The sequence below is a fragment of the Sprattus sprattus genome (assembly GCF_963457725.1).
Source record: "Sprattus sprattus genome assembly, chromosome: 7".
In the NCBI taxonomy this organism is placed as follows: domain Eukaryota; kingdom Metazoa; phylum Chordata; class Actinopteri; order Clupeiformes; family Clupeidae; genus Sprattus; species Sprattus sprattus.
The window spans coordinates 24,432,090-24,449,589 of record NC_137926.1 but is presented as its reverse complement, the minus strand read 5'-3'; the positions used below and the strand labels follow the sequence as shown (position 1 = coordinate 24,449,589).

Genomic DNA, 17,500 nt, shown 5'->3' with positions numbered 1-17,500 from the left:
TTAGTCACATGCTTTGAAAATTTGTGTTGCTGATGAGTTGTTTTATTGGCCTAACTATGTGGAACTTGCGTAAAAAATGCTTTATCTGCTAATGATGATATTCGCTTAATGGAAATGAAGGTCTGAGTATGATGCAAATCCAAAACTGAGAGAGAGAGAGAGAGAGAGAGAGAGAGAGAGAGAGAGAGAGAAAAACAGAATGAAATGCTCTGTCAAACAAATTACCATTTTAATAGACTTCTGAAAATGACTAGATTTCTCCTGTTTTCTTTTGTCTTTATTCCCTTTTCATTAAACACAGCATTAATGTGCGTTAGAAACTAGTATGTGAAAATATATCTGGATATCTGAATTTATCAGAATATCAGAATATATCTCATAACTGAATGTATCCCATACCTGAATACATCTCATATCTGAATATATCTCATATCTGAAATCACGGGTTGGATCCATCCTAATGCGAGGTGCCTCTGCTGAACACATCCCACATGGAGCTGTCTGTCATGTATCCTGGTGTTAATGTGATTCGCAACAATAATCTCAGTTGGGAGACTTGTCTACATGAGTGATGACACTGAGGGCCTGTGTAGAACGACGGCTGCTGTGAAATCTACAAAAACAAACCTCAGGGTCCACTGTCTGGAAAGCACACTCTCAAAACCTTCACACTCAAACAAATCAAAAAAGTTGCATCAGCCATACGGAGGTTGCTGTCCAGTGTGAAACTCGCCATTCCACACAGTTTTCTGAACCATGCCATCCTGTATTCTGAACAACCACTGTGCCCTTAGCACAGGGACGGTTGTATGTTCACAAGGTAGTGTAGCACAAGGATGAAACATTCAAATGCATCAAGGCAAAAGTTATTGTTGAGTCTAGGTGGGGGAAAATAGGTTTTGTTCAAACCCAGCTAGTCTCCATTTCAAACAGCCTGTCCACAGGATACTAGGGATCATCCTATGAACAGTGACACTAAGATGCCAAAGCTAACATGGTTCTCACTGTGGGAGTCCGACTCTTAAATGTCTTTGATGTCAAATCAAAAGAGTGTGGATGCAACTCCAGACTACAAGGAGTGAAATGCTTTGCATTAGTATTTCAGAAAACACATTTGTTTACCAAGCCAGTGAGCACTTACTGAACACATGTACAATTTCATGCTCAGAGTCAAAGACATGTGATTCTAAACCACTGTCTCTGCTTACCCAGCCAAAGTCATCACCGCCACCATATAAAGCTGATACATTTCAAAGCTACAAAAGAGCTCACATGTTGCTCTATTTAAGATGTAGCTCCATTTCATCTAATGGATATCAAAGCAGCTGATTCCGTTTTATAGCAGGTAAATAAAGTAAGAAAACTGTGTAGCCCAGCACGTGTGTCTCCAGATTATGCAGATTGAATGAAGGAGATTTAGTTTGTCACACAAATTTACAACTAAAGACACGTTGCTGAACTGGAAATTTTAATGGGATATTTTAAATGTGTAAAACCTAGCATTTGGTCTTATATTATTAACGTTTTGATGTTCAGTATCCAGCTCTTCCTCTTTGCCGGCCAGCTGGTTGCCTGGTTGACTATAGAGACTGGTGCTAATCTGCTACTCAGCAGCGTCACCCTCACCGTCACGTCACACTCTGGCCTTGCTAGCAATCAGGACACGTTCACATGTGGCCCAGGTTAGGTATCTCCTGCGGTGCCTATGCATAAAATCTTTACCCTTTGCCCGGGTGGTGCGGCATGGCTTGGTTGATAGAACTGTGCTATGACATGTTGGTGTTGTGACAGGCTGGCATTTGGGGTAATGGGATTATGTCTGTCCCCGAGCGCTAACTAAATACACTCATAAAAACAGTGCCTTCTGGGAGCAACATATAGCTACCCAAATAAAGGGAACTTTCCCATCAGAAAGGTCATGCTGTGGGCCAAAATACCAGCTAATAATTTGTGATATATGTCGTTGATTTTTTTATTTGTCAGTATCTGGTTAATGTCCCTGTTTCTACGTCACTGAAGAGTTTTGAGTTTGAATTGACATGTATGAAACATCACAACCGTAGACACGTTTTATCGTGAAATTGCATCGTATACTGTTCTCTGTCAAAAACACATATGGTAAATCTATGGCTAATATAAGTAAAGCTGTCAGTAGACTACCACTCAGTGGCTGCATTTTAAGGATAAAAGCTATTATTTTGAATGTTATATTACATTTAAAATGTTATCTGTCCCAATGTTATTGTGATTGTCTTCAAATGGAATTTATTTCACCTTCAGGCTTCACAGTGCAGTGGTACTGTTTGATTGGGAGGCATGTAAGCATCTCTGCTGTGGAGCCAAAGCCACGCACCAGGGCCACCCCCCTGGCCTGCCTCTGCTCTGCTCAGCTTTACTCAGCCTCGTTGTGCCCATGTGCTGCGCAGGCCTTGTTTTGTAGAAATTATTTCCCTGTGCCCAGCCAGCCTTGATCAGATCCGAAGGTTTGATCTGGCCAGGACAGATGTTCAGATCTACTCCAACATGGTCACAGTTTCTCAGGCCTAATTGAGTAAGACACAGAGGGATGGATTCAATCTCTCCGCCTTGGACGAGGCACTTAACCTCATCGTTTTCTTTTTTCTCTCTCTCTCTCAAAGCAGACTTTCAGTGTGTGTGTGTGTGTGTGGTGTGTGTGTGTGTGTGTGTGTGTGTGTGTGTGTGGTGTGTGTGTGTGTGTGTGTGTGTGTGTGTGTGTGTGTGTGTGTGTGTACAGTATGTGTACAGTATGTGTACAGTGTGTGTGAGATATGCGTGAAGTAGTTTATAGAGAAAAAAAAACACATGGGTGAATTTGTTCACTGCAGCTCAAAGATGGGGCCCAGGATGTGATGATTGTATCAGTGCATCCATCAGCAAATAGGCCTTCAGTGTTTCTGCGCAACCGATGACGTGACAATTTGTGTTTTGTTCACACATACACTCACATAAATCCAAGCACACACACATATGCACACACACACACACCTACATGCTCGCACACACACACATATACACAATGTGTGCATGACATGATATGATATGACAAACATATTGCCTATTAATAAATCTTTTTTGGAAGCTCAGTTTTGTAATGTCTCCCCGCTCCACCTCCATCCTCGTTTTGTTTTCATGAAATGCAGCTCTTTTTGTTTGTTTCGTGTTTTGTTTTGCTGACAAACAAACGAGTTTCATTTCTTTCCATCACTGCTGGTTCTCAGAAAAGGATCCGTAATCGTCACATAAGGCTAAATAACAAATATGCCATTACCTTCCATGAGGTGAGGACCAACACATAGTCAGCAGTGTGTGTGAACTTTGAAGTGAGTGTGTTTGTAGTGTATAGACAGTTAGATGTCGTCTGTGTTTTGACAGGAAGGTTTGTCTGTGCTTATAGTCTGTGGAGTGTAGTGCTAGTGTGAGTAGTGCTGGTTCCATGTTTATTAATGGGAATGCATTAGGTGCTCTTTCAGAATGGGCTCACGTTTAGGTGCTAAAAATAATTTATGAATTTAGAAATTATGTTAAAGGTCGTGCTGACCACACAGTTAAACACATCTTACCGTTACTTGAATTCATCTCAAATTTCAGAGGCTCATTGGATTTTTCATGTTCTTTAAAGCACAGGACCAGAGGCAACTGACTGAAATGAACAGCAAGTCTCCAGTGCAATACTATCTCCACCAAAATGTAGCCTTGTCTCTCAGTAGGGGGATGGCCACACTGGCATCCATACTGTGGATATTCCTGGTCAGGCTATCACAGCAGAGAAGATTTCATTCAATAGTTAATCCCCAACTTCACACCACTCCCCTGACACCCCGGCTAGTGTTGCGCTGTGGTTCTTACCCCCTCACTGAAGAGGAAAAAAAGCTCCGGACTGAGGTCATGACCATAGCAGCTCCCGTGCCTGAGCCTCTGAGCTCTGCTGACGACCCATCCTGAAACTGTGGTATTTCCTGCATTTCCCCCCCTGTCCTCAGAGCCCTGCGGTGCGCTCTAAGTAGAGCATACTCTGTAGGTCGCTCATCCATAGATGGTAGACATGCTACAGTGCCCTGAGCTATAGTACATTTAGTCTGCCTGTCAGTGAGTGCTCCCTGTCTAACTGTGCCGTTTGGATGAATACTGTTGCTCCCAAACTCCATTTGTCAGGATATATCCAATGCAGCAGTATTGTCTTTTCTGTATTTCTTCCACTGAGACATTATTGTTTACTTAAAGTATTTTTGATTATCTATAACAGTGAGTGATTTAGCCTTGAATGGAATTTCAAATTGTGTTGGAGTTTAGACATTTCAAGACTTTTTTCAGTAAGGGGGAAAGTGCTTAAGCCAGAAAGGAAGTGAAGAGCATGAGATATAATTGGGTATTTCCTGTTTAGAGATGACACGAGGAACTGTCTTCTTGGGCCTGTTATTGTGTCTCCTGAGATGACTCCAACTGCTGCTGCCCATGCTGGGCTAGAACGCAGATCTCAGAAAAGCGCCAGTCAGTTTCCTTTAGGCAACGTTTTGTTTTATTTTGTCTTTTTCTTTTTTTAAAAACCAAATACCTCTGTTTGAGAATTTCTGTAAATCATTTACAGGTTATGTAAAAGAGTGCCTATGCTAAATTAGTCACAGCATCCACAGACGAAACACATGGTAGCCAAGCACAGTTGAGCCAGCCAATGATGCAGCAACAGTGCGTTCATATAGGCGTAGCTCCTTATCGAGCACGCTTCTCTAACCGTATACGCCCTTTGCATACCTTTATATATGCATTCCAGTGCAGGGTACTGGACTCTTTCCAGGGCGAGATATTACTTTCAAACAGCCTCCGAGTCCACGTGGAGGAGATGAATATTGAGATATTTTTCATATGCCGCTCCTCATCCCTCCAACTGCGAGGGAATGGTGTGGGGGGCTGATTGGTTTAGCGGCAGACACATGTCAATCATACCCATAGCTGCTATTTAAATACCCCACTGTGAGTGGAGCAAAGGGCAACCACAGTGCTTTGAAAGGCTCTGTCCGTCTGCCTGTGTCTCATTAGGCTAGAACAGAGCGCCACTTTCATATCCCTTATGGCAATCTCATGGCTCATTTTCACCCAGCTCTCCCTCCGTCTGTGTTCCTTCTTCTCTCCCTTTCACTTTTGTCGCTGTCTGTTTGATGTGTGTTCTTTCTTTCTTGTTGTCTTTCTTTTCTTTCTGCTTTCTTTCTGTCTTTCAATTTTTTTTTGTGTGTCTCACAAGTAAAGTCTGTGATTTGTATTTGTTCTTTTGTCATCATTTGTCTGATTTGTGCACTTCTCTCTGCTCACTTCTTTCTGTTTCCACGGACTGGCTCTTCGTCACACTCACCCTCCTCATCCTCGACTGTGTGTGTCTCTCTATCTGCATGGTGATCTTTGGTGGTGTGTGTTCTCTCTAAAATGACATGTAAGACATCAACTTGATTTTCCTCTGTCACATGTTGACCGGCATGAGCTCATCGGGGTGTCAAGTCTGTAAAATCTCTTGAATATGACCACATGTTTGTCGACATTCACTCCACTGACCAAGCCAAACTCTGTCATGAATACCCCTACAATCATTTCACTTCACAGTATATGGATATTTATTTGGACTAAGGCATCAGGAATTAAAGAATCAGAAGCGATCTAGAAAACAACATTTTTCCAGGAAATAGAACATTAATTCCCCAACCATGTACTTGCCTTCAGTCAAGAATGTGTTATTAATGACAATGACACAAGTAACATGTGTTTCTAGACGTGTTTGTGCTCATTGCTCCACCACCATTTAGAGGAAAAAGTTAATGGAGAACTAAAGTATTGATGATTTTGTATGTAAGCTCACTGTGTGTGTGTGTATATATATATATATATATAAATATTTATATGTTGTATATATATAAAAAGTATACAGTATATATACATTCATACATATACAGTAAATATAATGCTCTAAAAAGCGGAGCTGAATCAAGCGTCAAAATCAGTCAAGAACTCCATGATCTATAATTATGATCGTCATTGATGTAATTGCAGAGGAAAATCTTCTCTTAGGTGTTGAAATCTCCTAGAAAAAGACCCTTACTGACTCTACGCCTTACTCAGTCATGTATACCCACATACATCCACGAAAGCACTTTGTATGTCCTGATGATGTCTTTTCCTGAACACTCTCCTCTCTATTACATGCAAGTTCCATACATATATTTATTGGGCCATATTGCATCTCATAAAATAAAACTCGTATTCTTACCAATATATTGAGGATGTATCACATTTTAAAGGGACCAGTGTGTCAAATATGTTTCATAGTTTTGCTGTCCAAACCTTATATACAGTACCTGTCATCAGTCACAAAACAGTGTTTTTAAAAAGCAGTGATGTTTTAAACATGAACTATGACATAGTCAAACCATGCACATGTCACGAGAGAGCTCTTTTAAGGAATGCTTTGTCTCCCTGCAGAACCCCAAATTCCAGGAGCCGGTCACCTTGGACTTTCTTGATGCCGAGCTAGAAAATGCCAAAAAAGTGGAGGTAATGCGTCAACACACAAATGCACTCGTGCAGGCACACATTTACTCATAAATCATTATTTTTGTACTTGAGAGCAGGCTGGACATGAGAGGTGTGTGTGTGTGTGTGTGCCTGCATGCGTGCGTGCCTGCGTGAGTGCATGCGGGCGTGCATGTCTGTTTTGACGGTAGTTGTGCGTCTTGCTGTGGAGAGCAGAGACACAGCAGTAAACAGAGAAATGCATGGAGTAAGCAAAGAGAAAGAAGAGAATTACAGGAATTCAGAACCCCCAAGAGAGGGGACACTAGTGAAACACAAAATGACAACTGAACAGTTTTCTGTAGTAGTAGTCCTAGTAGCACTAGCTGTAGCAGCAGCAGCAGTAGTAGCAATAGTAGTAGTGGTAGTGGGTACCTACTTAGAAACCACCCTCACACCCTGCATCCAACGTCTCTGAGCTGCTTGGCTCTGCAGCTCCTGGATGAAAACAGCAGAATCTGACCCCCTCCCTCCCTCCCCGCCCGCGCCAATCTCCCAGCCCCACAGCTGTAAGTCAGGTTGGCCCGGCTGCAGCGAGGTTCCAGAAGGAGACAATTCCTCCCTGAACATAACATTGTATATCTAGGACAGGCAGTAAACATTACTGCTGCTCTGGGAAAGAGTGGTGAGAATCGGGTCTCTCTGAGAGCGCTGGCTGAGAAGCCCATCACATCTGAGATCTGGTTCTGATTGAGCAGGGGATGATTTAAGGAAAGCAGGGGTAAAAAAGTGGAAATGTATAGATGGAGAGGTATCACGGAGAGTTTAGCATTTGCCTCCTGTTTGCGATCTACCAGCCATGCTGCTCAAACTGTACCTATCAAGCAGTATACCCAGGTGTGCCAGATATGTCTAGTAAACATCATATGTGCTCTAACATACCATCTTTTTCTCTCTGTCTCTGTCTCTTACACACTCTGCCTCTCTCCCCTTCTCTCTCTCTCTCCTTCTCTCTCTCTCTATCTCTGTCTCTCTCTCACTCTCTGTTTATATATCTCTCTATGGTTCCATCTGTCTATATATCATTGATACAGATAAGGAAACAGATGATTGATGGGGAGACAGGAGCAATGACCATAGACACACTGGTGAAGTCATATGATGAGGTGAGTTTAGAAATGGTGTTCCCTCACAGCTTAAGGATGTTGGAGATTGATACGCTTTGGTTAGCTTAACGCATAAAGAATAAACGGCGTACATTATCCTTAAACAAACCTGCTTCAGCAGTCTGAAATACGGAGCCGTTTATTTTATGCATCGCATTTCCTTCAAACCAAACCGTGAATTATTTTATTCCCATAATTTAAAAACACAATGGGCCCTTTGAGGTTTGCAGCGTTCAAGTGAGCTTTTGATCATTTTTTTCCTTCTCCCATTGTGAAACCTCTATCCATAATGGCCGCAAAACAGCTTGGCTGTCCCACTGAGTACTCTGGGCTTACATGAAAGCCCTCTCCACTCGGACAGCTTTGAGCGATTATCTCAACCAAACAAAAGACCTCAGACCAACCCTCCAACTACCCCCAGCCCCCCCCCCCCCTCCCTCAAAACCTCAAACTCCAAACAGCTACCTGTCCATCAATGGGCCGTGTGCAGCCTGAAGATTAACTTGTGTCAGATCTCTTGAGAGGGAGGCTTGGGGACAAAGAGAGGCACCTGTATTTCACTGCTGCATAAATCAGCTCATAAGAACGACTGGCCGAGGTAGTTTTCTTTTGAATGGAAATAAATCACAATCAGCAACTTGCTTGCACTGGAGTAAGGATCAGTTCCCACAGCCGGCTATGCTCTGTGATTGGCTGGTGTCTTGTCCATCAACCAAACAATATGGAGACCTCTGTTTCATATTTGATTCAGGAATACTGTGTTCTTACCAAGTTTCGTTCCGTTCTTTTTGTGTTTGTTATGAAAGCAAATAACCTCTGCTTCTTCCTAAACAAAATCTAGAGCTGCTTTTGACTTTGATTTCATGGCTGTACAAAATGAGCTTAACTAACTATCTGCATGTGTGTGTTCCCTGGCAGAGGTACATCGACAGAGGTGGGAGGACATACACCTGGGCACCAGTGAACGGCACTGACTACAGGTATGGTCCTAGTCCAACTGAACAGCATCAGTACTGAGTCCGGACTTTTCTATGCACTGATTGACTAGGCTAGACTACTTTTTTGTCAATGGTGTTAATATCATTGTGTGCGTATATGTGCATGTGTAGGTGTGTTCAAGGTTGTGTGACAGTGTTGTGTTTTTTTTTGTGTGTGTATTTTGAGCAGCATTTGTTGATGTTGCAGTGACATAACCAATTTTTTTGCTTTTCAGCTTGGCCCTTGTTTTGCCTGAGTACGGTCGGCATTACCTTCGAGCTAATCTGGGAGACACTATTCAGCAGGCCAAATGTGAGTACAGTCCCACAGCACATAAGCACTGATGGAATGAATGAACAGTAGTGGTTTGGAACACACAGAGCGAAGCACATGCGGTTAGTAGTGTGATAAACATTAACTATGAACAGAGGCCCGGTGTCAATTCTGGATTAAAATCAACTCACAGTGCACCACAGGAACTCAGCTTGGTACATGCTGTTGTGCGACATGGAATTGAGGAGGCAATTAGAAACTGGTGTGTGTATGAGAAGGGGGTGGAGGGGCAGCAAGATGTGTGTGAGTGTTTGTGTGTGAGTGTGTGTGCGTACATGTGTGTCAGACAATCTGACACATGGCCTGCAGGGGACATTTTATCTGCCAGTGGTTGCAATGCCATATGGTGTCATCTATCCTCATATCCATTAATTTTAAAGCTCATACAGTTAGAGGCAGCAGTCTCTCCCATCTCATCACTGTCGGCGTATGGCGCGCTGGCAGAAACTCCTACCTAGTTCTGCTGCCTCTGCCTGAGTCATAGGAGAGACATGATACTTAATGACAGGAATCCTCTTAGGTTCATGACTCAAGTCAATGAGCACTGTGAAATAATCTGTCACCAACCTCGGCTGTGTGCAAAATGGAATCGTATTAACATACATTATTGGTTTACATTTCAGGCCATCTGTTTAAGGTAATAGCAAAAAGTCAGCAAGACTGTTCATTGCAGCCCGCCTGTCTTACATGCATGGATGAATATGCGCACATTCCAAGCAGTTGCTTATAGTGTAAAAAAAAAAGCCTGATGTTTCAGGCAGACCTTGCTGAAGTCATAGCCATGATAAAGTGTCAAAAGATTATGTCCAGGAGAGCGTTTGTAATCTTCAGGATCAGGGCAGAGATTTGTCTTTTAAACACAATTCCAGCTGGCTTCCACCCATCCCAGCTCCGAAGGCCAGGGCTTTGATCCTGCCTCTCCCCCCAGGTCGAGAGGCCTGTGTCGGGCACGGAGTGTGTGGAGCCTCCCTGTCCTCTGGGCCTCTTCATTCTCCTCCCAAACTGTCCGCCGCACTCCCCCGGTTACAGCAAAATGGCATAAGTCAAGTCTGCTAAAGCATGCTGTTTCACTCAGGCCTACTGTAATACTTCACAAATCGCAGGCCGAGTTCTTCATCCTAGTCCTTATTGGAACTGGTGTCATGTGAAACCCATGGTCCTGTACTATGCCGTATGTCCCTGAGGGTTTAAAGCGATTATTCACAACGAGAGTGGACCATCAGAGAACAATGAAATGCACCCCTAATCTAGGCTTGCTGTAACTGTAGAAATATCTATTAATAAATATGTACAGAACAAAAATCAACATTTGGTGTACAAAAACACTGTGGGGAATGATCTTTGCAGCTGTGCTACAACCTGCTACAATGCAGAAGCACTGATATTCATTCAACTATCCATGTGAGAAACATTCTAATAAAAAAGACTTGCTTTTCTTTGCTAGCAGTTATTATTTCATCTTGGGACCAACCTGCTTTAGAAAAACAGCTAGATATGTGTATGGCTGTCTCCCTGAAGCATATTCAAATGCAATACTCTTCCACACCAATACTGATATTAAACCCAGCATGAATGTGGGCTAGCACTCTGGATGAAGTCAGCATGCATAATATATCAGACATGTATTCATAAAATATTGTGAGTTATATGCCTTTCTATTAGCATATGTAACCACGACGACCCCTTTTATGAATCCTGTGAGGTCATTTTCAGGAAATGTCTGCAGTCAGGACAAGCACCATAATTTATTAAGGAATGATTACCTTAATGCACTCCTAGTGGACACACATAGACTGCTCCAGAGGCATAGTGCTTTAGTAAAATACCTGTGTTAACCGATCTGTAATTTTCTCATTTATCTGCCTTTGTGTCCTACTGACTGTCTCTCCCTCTGCTGCAGCATTTTGGGGCAAGTGTTGCCAAATCTGTACAACCATTTTCATCAGTTTCCAATTTTTCTCTCACTCTGTGTATATTCTATTCATCACCTCTTACTTTTACTCTCTCCCTCATCTTCATTATGTTCCTTCTGAATCCTGTCCTTTTTTATATATTTTTTATTTGGTGCTTGCATGTGAATCTTCACTAACGCAGGAGCTGTTATGATCTTGTTTTGATCTTGTCTGCATGAGCTTGTGATGAGTACGCCCAGTGTAATTCAGGCTGGCTCATTACTGCGCTGGCACCAGTGCTTTTATTGCCACACCTCACAGACTCTGCCTGGCCATTTTATTTGCTATCGCCAAGCAAAATCGTGTCCATTAGTCAAGCTGCTATAATTAGCTGAGCCTGCGGCGTGTTTTGTCTGCAGTGTGTGTTTGTGTTTGTGTGAGTGATGCTTTGGCAGGCTACTGCTGTTTGAGCAGACACTGAGTCGGTGCTGATCATGGTCGAGTGGACATCCTGCAGACAGCCCGAGCCATCGCTGTGTGACTCATACTCATACTCGGCCCAGGGTCCAGCCAGACCGGGTATTAATGCTCTCATAAAAGTGCCCCATCGATAAGGGCATTAAAAACAGTGACTCAGCGGCTTTTAAGATGGCATTCAGGAGCAGAACGCCGGCACGCTTCAACGGCACATCAAAGGCTGGGCACAGAGTGGTGTTACAGAGCAGGGATGTTGGAACTGGATATGGTGAAAGGGTTTTAGAAAGCGGTAGTGGAGAGAGAAATACATAGGGCATATCAGAGGCCAGGGTTGGTGATGTGTGTGGGTCTGTGTGTGTGTGGGTCTGTGTGTGTGTGTGTGTGTGTGTGTGTGTGTGTGTGTGTGTGTGTGTGTGTGTGTGTGTGTGTGTGTGTGTGTGTGTGTGTGTGTGTGTGTGTGTGTGTGTGTGTGTGCGTGTGTGTGTGTGTGTGTGTGTGTGTGTGTGTGTGTGTGTGTGTGTGTGCGTGTGTGCCTGTGTGTGTGAGAGAGAGGGTGGTGGTGTGGATCAAGGTTGAAGGCAGGCTGATCCTCCTCAGGACCATCTTTAGCAGCCTCACAGGAGCCCCTGGCTGGGGATCAGGTGTCTGGGTCCAAGCCAGAGTTCAAAGCAGCCCCCGTAAAGCGCAGGCAGGCCAGTCGGCCAATAGAGGGGAGGGCTGGGGGGCACTTGGGAGCTGCACAGGAGGGGTAATGGAAAGAGCAGACGTGCATTAACATGGGGCGACCCATGCACCGCGCCACACCACACCGCACACACACACACACACACACACACACTCCACGAACACCACCGCAAACGTGCCGCAGATTGTATCCAGACCCAAATCCGAAGATCCACTCTAGGTTAAGGCGCCAAATGAACAGTGATGACAGACACCCAAACAGTCACATGGTAAAAAAGGCTGTATAAAGACAGTATTTAACACGCACATACTTAATAATCAAGTTAAACATTTTCCCTCAGGCCTTTTTGTCGATTGTTATTGTTTTCCTATATGAATCAGCCCCTTTGATGTCCATATGCACCTACACACATGCATCCTTCCACCTACTTCAGACCTTAATTTGACTCTATTTTCTTGTAAAACTATCCCGGGGCAAGCTACCTTCACCAAAGACATGCAATGACAAAGCATGTGCTCCACTTGACCTCTTATATTACAGACTACTGAGCATCTAATAACTAACAACAGATTGTTGTGTGTGTGTGTGTGTGTGTGTGTGTGTGTGTGTGTGTGTGTGTGTGTGTGTGTGTGTGTGTGTGTGTTGGGGCCTCATAAGGCCATATCTACGCTTAGGCGGCAGCAATAAGGTCTTGTTCAGCTCTGGTTAGGTCATAAATGCTGAGGGTCTCTCGTATTGGTTTCTCATTTTAGCTCTGGCTTGATGTCCCCAGCCTCACTGCCTAATATATCAACTAGACTTGTGCATACTGTGCATGATTTGCCGTCATGTGAAGAGTGGCGTTTGTTTTGTTTTTCATTGTAGTTAATTTGGTCTGGATTTCTTTAAAGCACCTTTGAGTCTATCTGTTTTGTTTAAAGCGCCGTGTGCCTTGACAGCCCTGGGGTCCTTAGATTAGATTTGAATCCCATCCCAAACAGTGCATCATGCTGCAAGCCGCATCATTTTTTCCATCATGTCTAATGAGCGCTCTGCACCTGCATGGACTCCCTGGGGGTTCTTTTCATCCAGATGTTTGTTGGGAACACCTGGATGGTCTAATCCCCAGGAGCATGGGCACACACGCTCTTCTTCTCAAAGAGGCAAAAAAAAAAGATCTTGTGAAATTGCCTAACTACTGCACAGTAACCTTAATCCCCATTTATTTCTCTCTTTTTCCTACTCTCTTTCTCTTTCTCTCCCTTTCTAATGTACATTTCTTCCCTGCAGGGAACAAGGGCAAGTACAGCATTCTTTTTCCGCCTCACCCTCTGTTTTCCTCCTTTGTTCTTTTTTGTTCATTTTCTTGCATGTCTCTTTCATCCCTCACTTCTAGGTCATATCACCTCATTTGCTGTTGTATGTATGTCAGTCTGAGTTTGTGTGTGTGTGTGTGTGTGTGTGTGTGTGTGGGAGAGAGAGAGAGAGAGAGAGACACTATTGAATATGAGAATATTTGAGTTTCTGTGCTTTTCAGTTTGGTCATTTTACATTTTTTTCTGTTGAGCATGCAATTACATTTGTACATGTGTTTTGTGTGGGAGTCTAGCGTTCAGTTTCCATCTGTTAAAGGGGCTGTCCAGCACTCATCGCTGCATTCCCTCTCACCTCTTGCTGTGTGTCCTTGCTGCGCGGGTTGTAATGAAAGCTCATCTTTCTGTTTCAGTTTTAGAAACATTGCAGGTGGAGAATTTTGAAGAAAATGGCTATACCTTCATAGCACCCAGGTGACTTTTTTCATCCTTGCAATTACCTTTCACTCTGTCAGCCTTGTACAAACACACACACACACACACACACACACACACACACACACACACACACACACACACACACACACACACACACACACACCCACACACACGAAACACACACACACACAAACACACATGCATACGTGCACAATCTAAAAAAAAACCTCAAAGGCTGTTTCAAAAACACGCAGATACGCACATAAAGACACACTCACACACACTCACTCATGCACACACAGGCACACACACTCACTCATGCACACACAGGCACACACAGAGTCTTGCAATTGCTAGGTGATGGGATATACCACAGACCTGTCTCAGGGGATTTGCAGTGACAGATTTATGAATCTGGTCTCCAGACCCCGCTGCTGAGAGCAGGCCTGTAAATTCACACGTTTGAACCCCCCTCTGCTTTCTCTCCTTCTTTATATTCTATACACACACACAACCACACACACACACACACACACACACATACACACACACACACACACACACACACACACACACACACACACACACACACACACACACACACACACACACACACACACACACACACACACACACACACACACACACACACACACACACACACACACACTCAGACGACTGTTAGAATAAGATAAGAGTCATTTCTGAGAGATTTGGGGAGCTCTGTGAAGGGATTAGATGACTGACTTGTCATAGAGCTGTGTGGTTTTCTGGCCTGGCACCAAAGCACCTATAGGTAAAACCTCTTACACGTAACATTAGTCCTCACTCTACAAATGGCCTTTGCTTGCCAAACAGTGCATTTAAGTTCTGAAGTTTCTCAAATCCATTACATACATGCGCATTATCATTGCAAGTGTCTTCCTCCTTGTACTCCTGATACTTTATACTCCTGTGAATTGGAGCTATTTGTAAAATTAAACGCCTGTGATTTTGGGAATGGACTGGATTTATGTTCCCTTAACGGTTCACACTTCAACATACGTTTGAACATTATCGGATTATCTGAAACTATATTTTCATATAACTATAGTTTCCTTTTACTCCTCTTTTTCTTGTGTGTGTGGGTGTGTGGGTGTGTTTTACGTATATCATTACACACAATGCAGTACAAGGTTCCTATCCAGAGAGTAAACACTTGTGTTTCGAAATTGAATTAAGTTGTGTTTAACTCTCTGAGCCATAATGTCTGCCCTGACCTCTGCCGGGACGCTTTGTTTCCCTTCTGGCCCACAGGCAATACTGTAAGGACCTGAAGCTCCGAGACAACAACACCAAGTTCCTGCTGGACTTCAACGAGTACATCGACAGGAACACCCCAAGCGACCCAATGTGTGAGTTCAACAGTATTCCTGATGGTGATCTTCATCATCACGATCTTCATCATCATCATCATCATCATCATTGATTATGGTTCGAGTGATGAAAATGATCGTAACACCAATAAATAGCGCTGGTGATAACGGCGCTTAAGGTCAGAGTCAGAATGCTTCTGTCTCTGTGACCACTAAAGCGCTATCTCTTTCCACATTACATCAGAGCTATCTCTGAGGCTGTGGTCTATCTCAGCAAATTTTTGTGTATTGACGTCTGTATTGAATGGCCCGATCGATGCAGTGAGATGATGAGGTGATGTGGTACTGATATAGATCAGACGGTCGGGACTAAGACTGCCCGAGAAAGAGAGAAAGAGAGAGAGAGAGAGAGAGGGAGGGGGGAGGGAGGATGAGTCAGAACGCTTCCCGCTCGGCCGATGCCAGCGCGGGTCACGCCTCTCTTCTGAAGGTTGTCCGCCAGCATTAATCAGACTCTAATTAGTCTGATCGGGGATGACATCAGTCGGGGTCAGGTGGCAGGCTGCCCGGTATGAACCCCACTATCTGGCATCGCTCCGCCTCTCTGTCGCGCTCTCTCTTGCTCAGTCCATGTTTTTCACTGACCCTCTTCTCCTCTCTAGTTATCTCTCCCTTCTGCTACAAGATCTGATTATGTTAATGCATTACAGCAAGCAGCTCTTAGTTGCTCAACTGGCGCATACTCTTAATGTTGTCCCATTAAGGATTGCAATTCATTTCCATTGCATTGCATTCACTTAACTGACGCATAGTCACTGTTTGTCTCTGTTTAACTGAATAGGTTGATAAACAAGCTGTTAAACCTTTTGACTTGCTTTGTGCTGGATTTCAAAAGTGGTTGTTGTCAAATGAAAGACATGGGGCAGGGATACAGACAATTATAGTTCTGTGCTTTGATAAAATTCCTGGATCCGAAATGCAGACTCATGTTTTTGGACGTATTCTGCTGACAGGCAATTCAATCTCCTAATACCCAGACTCAAATATCTTGCTTAGTCATTTGGTAGACCGCTTAGAGCTCTGCTGTTTTAATAAGAATCAGAAATCATATACCTTGAATACAAATGTGTCTGTGTCCCTCTCTTTCCCTCTCTGCCTGTAGGTAATGTAAGTTTGGTGAACAGGCTGCTTCTAGATGCTGGGCTTACGGCAGAACTTGTTAAATTGTGGAAAGAACAAAGCGTGTAAGTTGTGCTCTACACACACACACACACACACACACACACACACACACACACACACACACACAAACACACACACATATAGACACACCATTACAAGGCACTTAGAATCAAACACTTTTACTTCCTAGTTTATATCCTTAATTTCAGTTAAATCCATTGACTTTAAAAAAGGCTACATGTTGTTTGAGGATCCTGTGTTGGTCAGAAGAGACGGGTTGGTTGTGATACACTCTGTGATACACTATACACACTATTTGTGTGACATACTACAAGCAAGTTATTTGCACACACACACAGACACACTCACATAGAAAGTACCCTGATACTCAGTAGTCTTATTCCATTTTTTTCCATCATAAATCAGCATCGTAAGTCCCAGTGCCCCCAACCCTTCTGGTGTCCACTTTAAACACTGCTGAGTTGAAACAGTGTGCATCGTGTGGAGCGTGCAGAGTGTGGAGTGCTGGCTGGGGCCCCGCAGGAAGCCGAGAGGGAGTAGGGCTCCATAGCCAGACACCAGCCAAGCAGCATCTCTGCCTACGCTGAGAGAATGGAAAACTGATCAGCTCTCATCCTCTCTCTTCCCCTCTTCCGGACTGTGACCCCGTTTTTCTCTCTCTCTCTCTCTTTCTCAGTTTTTAATCTGTTTGCCTCTGCATGTGTGTGTGTACATGTGTGTACATGTGTGTACATGTGTTCACCCCTTACATATCTGTTTGACATTATATGTTTGTGCAGATCTGCTGTTGGAGCATTAAAAGCTATTAAAGGACCTAATCCAGTGTGTATCGTGTGAAACAGCAATGGCCGCTCATATTTGATTATGTCGTTTGCAGGGATGGCGTCTTGGCCCAGTTTGTGGCTACAGATGGCGGGATCACTCGAGTCTACCCAAAGAGGTAAAACGCTGTATTTCACGTATTCTTTCTGTTATGTATCCTCTCCCTTTCTACCCCCTCCAGTGCTCTGTTTGATTCTATATGTCTGTAAGAGCAGCGTGTGAGAGTGTGTATACAACACATTACACTCACGTAAAACAGTGGGGGAGAAGGATCCAGACACATCCGCTGTCAGAGTCTGGTGATAAACTGTGTGTTTTCTGTTTTTTATTTCTCAGGAAAAACAGA

At 43.7% G+C, this 17,500-nt stretch overlaps 1 protein-coding gene across 1 annotated transcript in view; it reads left to right on the top strand.

Annotated features, from left to right (window-relative positions):
* The window catches only part of LOC308367773 (voltage-dependent calcium channel subunit alpha-2/delta-1), a gene marked incomplete at both ends in the record, with an annotated part of 111,249 nt that overhangs the window by 77,754 nt on the left and 15,995 nt on the right, over nt 1–17,500 (top strand). Inside the window, 8 exons of the mRNA XM_080841763.1 lie at nt 6,484–6,555; nt 7,608–7,679; nt 8,598–8,659; nt 8,893–8,969; nt 13,750–13,810; nt 15,071–15,168; nt 16,292–16,373; nt 17,210–17,272. Of these exons, the coding sequence (XP_080697889.1) occupies nt 6,484–6,555; nt 7,608–7,679; nt 8,598–8,659; nt 8,893–8,969; nt 13,750–13,810; nt 15,071–15,168; nt 16,292–16,373; nt 17,210–17,272 (587 nt within the window). The remainder of the gene's footprint in view (nt 1–6,483; nt 6,556–7,607; nt 7,680–8,597; nt 8,660–8,892; nt 8,970–13,749; nt 13,811–15,070; nt 15,169–16,291; nt 16,374–17,209; nt 17,273–17,500) is intronic.